The sequence below is a fragment of the Lampris incognitus genome, chromosome 4 (assembly GCF_029633865.1).
Source record: "Lampris incognitus isolate fLamInc1 chromosome 4, fLamInc1.hap2, whole genome shotgun sequence".
NCBI lineage: Eukaryota > Metazoa > Chordata > Actinopteri > Lampriformes > Lampridae > Lampris > Lampris incognitus.
The window spans coordinates 61,521,848-61,525,783 of record NC_079214.1 but is presented as its reverse complement, the minus strand read 5'-3'; the positions used below and the strand labels follow the sequence as shown (position 1 = coordinate 61,525,783).

The following is a 3,936-nucleotide window of genomic DNA, read 5'->3' as shown; positions in this document are numbered from 1 at the left end:
AACTGATGATTTGGTCGTTCATTAAGAGTCTTGAAACTGCCTCAGGTGACTGGAGGTCATCACAGATTTCTGTCTCGGGATGAAGAACACCCATCCATCCATCCATTATCCAAACCGCTTATCCTGCTCTCAGGGTTGCTGGAGCCTATCCCAGGAGTCATTGGGCAGCAGGCGGGGAGACACCCTGGACAGGCCGCCAGGCCATCACAATTTAGTACGGCGGATGCGAGTCCAAAATAGACTTAATTTGTGCAACTCATCTTTTTTTCTTTCTTTCAATTAAACATTTCTTTTATTGAAGTACAAGGGTAAAAAAAGAACAATATTTGTACTTTTTATTAGTATTAAGGTGAATTAACTGCATGGCATCTATCCATAGTGTGTATCCATCTACTAGCCATCTTTTTTCTTCTTCTTGTGTTTCTGTCCTACTGTCTAAACTTGCTGTTTGGTGGGAGTACATGTATATCTGAAATTTGAATATGAAGATTCTCGACTCAAAGCAGTCGTTTCACATCTAGTCTCACGGCTGTACCTGTTTCACAAAAACTTGTCAAGCAGCCACAACAGTTTTTGTCCAATGTAGTTTCTGGTTCAGCAGGATCAGGGGCTGAACACTGTATATCACAGGAGGATTCCTGCAGGGACCCGTGTTTACTCAGAGCAAAGAGAAAACGGCCCCCAGGTGCCAATTAGCTTGATGAGCGGTTGAGCTGCCAGATCGAGCGGCAGGAGTCTTTCCTGCAGACCCCCAACATTTAGCAGCTCGTTGTCATGAGCTAACACAAGCAGAGTCTCTGCCGGGCTTTGAACTTGCAATAAGGACGAGGGCTCATGCAAGAAAGTAAAAAGTTAGAGGGATCATGCAAGAAAGTAAAAAGTTAGAGGGCTCCCCATGCAAGAAAGCAAAAAGTTGGAGGGATCATGCAAGAAAGTAAAAAGTTAGAGGGATCATGCAAGAAAGTAAAAAGTTAGAGGGCTCATGCAAGAAAGTAAAAAGTTAGAGGGATCATGCAAGAAAGTAAAAAGTTGGAGGGATCATGCAAGAAAGTAAAAAGTTAGAGGGATCATGCAAGAAAGTAAAAAGTTAGAGGGCTAATGCAAGAAAGTAAAAAGTTAGAGGGATCATGCAAGAAAGTAAAAAGTTAGAGGGATCATGCAAGAAAGTAAAAAGTTAGAGGGATCGTGCAAGAAAGTAAAAAGTTAGAGGGATCATGCAAGAAAGTAAAAAGTTAGAGGGATCATGCAAGAAAGTAAAAAAACAATAGATTTTTAACAGTCTTATAGATTTCATTTATATATTTTTTTGACCACAGCAGAGAAATGCTGATGTAAATCAGGAAAAATGACTGAAAACTGAGGCACTTCGTAAACCAAAAGAAATGGAATTTATTCACCCAAGGGCAAGGCAACAAGACTGACGCGTTTCGACTTTCGTCTTAATCCAAGTCACTACGAATTCAAAATAAATAGATTTGCATCGCCAAATAGGTCATGAAAAGAAATGAACCAAAAAAACCCAAAATTCATGATAAATAAACTATCTTTATTCTACGATATGAATAAACGAATAAATATACCGTTGTATTTACAGAAAAGCAATACTATATTTTGTTCACAATAACAAAACAACAAACAAACGTGTTGTTCATGTCAGAGGTCATTGTTGCAATGAAGTTTTAGCATTTTCCAGAGAAAGGAGTGTGTTGTTGGCTCCAGCACCGCTCACCGATTCCTCCAGAAACCTGCGACAAGACAAACCACAGACACCTTGTTACTGACGGTAAACTGGCAAAGATAAACTCCAATAAATTAAACTGGGTAACCCTTTAAATGACAGGACATTCATTACACGGGATTAACTGAGATACTTAAGAGTAAAATAGATGTAAATTGAACCATGATGAGCGGTAAGTAATGGCTAATTAATTGACATATCTTCTTTCAGCTTTTTCTGTTTTTCAGGGGTCACCACAGCAGATTTTACAGTTTCCATCAAGGACCCTGTTAATTAAACTAATTAATTTAATTAATTACTAACTTTTTATTTTAATTACATTATTTATGTATTATAAAATTATTTAGCTGTTAAATTAGTTGATTTATGTATATTTATTAATAACTGATTAATTATTTAAAAGTAAAATATAGGCTCTTTCCTATATGCTATTAGATATAATCTATATACGCTAACACACTGTATGGGATAAATTCACAAATCGCATTGTACCAAACACAAGTATTTTTACTCCTTTGTGTAACAGGGACAAATAGTAATTTTCTGTTAAACTTGAATATAAGGTGATTATTGAATGTATAACCATAGTAAAGCTTATATTCAAGTTCAACAGACAATTACTGTTTATCCCTATGACACAAAGGGTTAAAAAATGTTGTACTTGGTGCAATGCGACGTGTGAAGTTTATATCGAATATCGCGTTATAATAACAAGGAAGCAAATGAGATATAGCCATATACAAGCCCCTATTTCACTCATATTTTACTCTGTAATTACCACACATCATAGTTCAATTAAGTCTATTTTACTTGTCTATCTCTTGGTTATTTCTGCATAATGAGTGGCCTGTAATGGTAATCAATGAAAGAATCACCACCACATAACATGTTAGCAATGGCTGGATGTACAACATTTCATGAAAGGCAGATACATTTGGTCTTGTCGTCGCCAACTTAAGTCACTGGACTAAGGGCTTTGTAAAGTGCAAGTTGCTGTGTACATCATTGACACAACACAGTAAAGTATACTACAGTATATCCATGATGAGAGTAATCATGGGTGTGAACATACCTGACATGAGTGTGGCACAGAAGAGAGCTGACCAACAGAAAGGCCATGCTGGAGTATGCAGGCTTTCTCCACTGTTTGAATGGCATCATAGTTCACTTCCTGAGGGCTGCAGGTGGACTCCAGGTCCTCCAGGATCTGGCTGAGAGTCCGGGTCTGCTCAACCGACCCCGGGGATCTTCTTTGCTCCAGCTCCTCCTCCGTCAGACCCAGCTGGGCTGACAGGTAGGAGATGTACTGGATGGTGAGTCGCAGCGTCTCAATCTTGGTGAGCGTCTGTCCGGCGGGGGCCAGCGAGGCAGGGAGGTAGGTCCTAAGGTGGTGCAAGGCCTTGGTCAGATCCCTCATCCTCAGCTTCTCCCTCTCGCTGGCTGTCTGCCGCTTCTTTCCTGGATACCTGGACCTTGGCTTCTTTGTGGAGAAGCTTGTTAAGGTTTCGGAGGATCTGGGCACGGGCAGAGTCTGTGTCTCGTGTCTCAGACCAGCTGCTGCCAGCCCGCTGAAGATGAAGCTGCTGAGAGTATCTTCTTCGTTGCCGCAAGCCGGGATGGCGACGGGGGAGAGGCAGAAGGAGTCCACAGAGGATGTGGGAGACAAGCTGCTGCTGCAGCTACTGCTGAAGTAGCCAGGATCTGAAGACGGATCATAGGTCTTTTCCAGCAGGGTGTCACTGTCATAGAGGAAAATGCTGTGGTCTCCCTGAAGCTGGAGAGGAGAGCAGAAGTTCACATCCATAACCACTGTCAGTGTGACTGGTAGGAGCAGTGGTGGTAGCAAGGTATTGGTGGTAAGGCTTTAGCTGTCAATGTGTTCCTGGTCGTGCTGGCAGAGGAGAGTGAGGAGAAACGGGGAGGTGGCTCCATATATTCAGTGGGAGGTGCGAGGTTGCACCTCCAGCAGCCACCTCTAGTCCTGAGAAGCCCAGAGAATGGGGATGACACCCAGGCCAGGGGGTCCATGGGAATCAGGCCAGCCAGAGGTTTCAGGTGTGACCTGGCAGCTAGAGGAGGGATCATAAACTTGGGACAGCAGGTTCACACAGCACTCCCCCAAATCTGGGAACATGACCCTGCTGCTGAAAGGGGGAGGGGGGTGGGGGTGGGGGCGTTATTATTACTGCCTGGCTCAT

The 3,936-nt window shown here is 42.5% G+C and overlaps 1 protein-coding gene across 1 annotated transcript; it reads right to left on the bottom strand.

The window, feature by feature from the left end:
• Positions 1-2,792: 2,792 nt before the first annotated feature.
• Positions 2,793-3,542, bottom strand: LOC130112101 (mesoderm posterior protein 1-like). The gene has a single exon (XM_056279398.1). It carries the CDS (start codon positions 3,540-3,542, stop codon positions 2,793-2,795), a length of 750 nt encoding a protein of 249 aa, XP_056135373.1.
• Positions 3,543-3,936: the final 394 nt, after the last annotated feature.

Bases quoted from the DNA above. Each gene is read 5' to 3' on its own strand.
- LOC130112101 (XM_056279398.1), bottom strand. From the start codon at position 3,542: ATGGATGTGAACTTCTGCTCTCCTCTCCAGCTTCAGGGAGACCACAGC.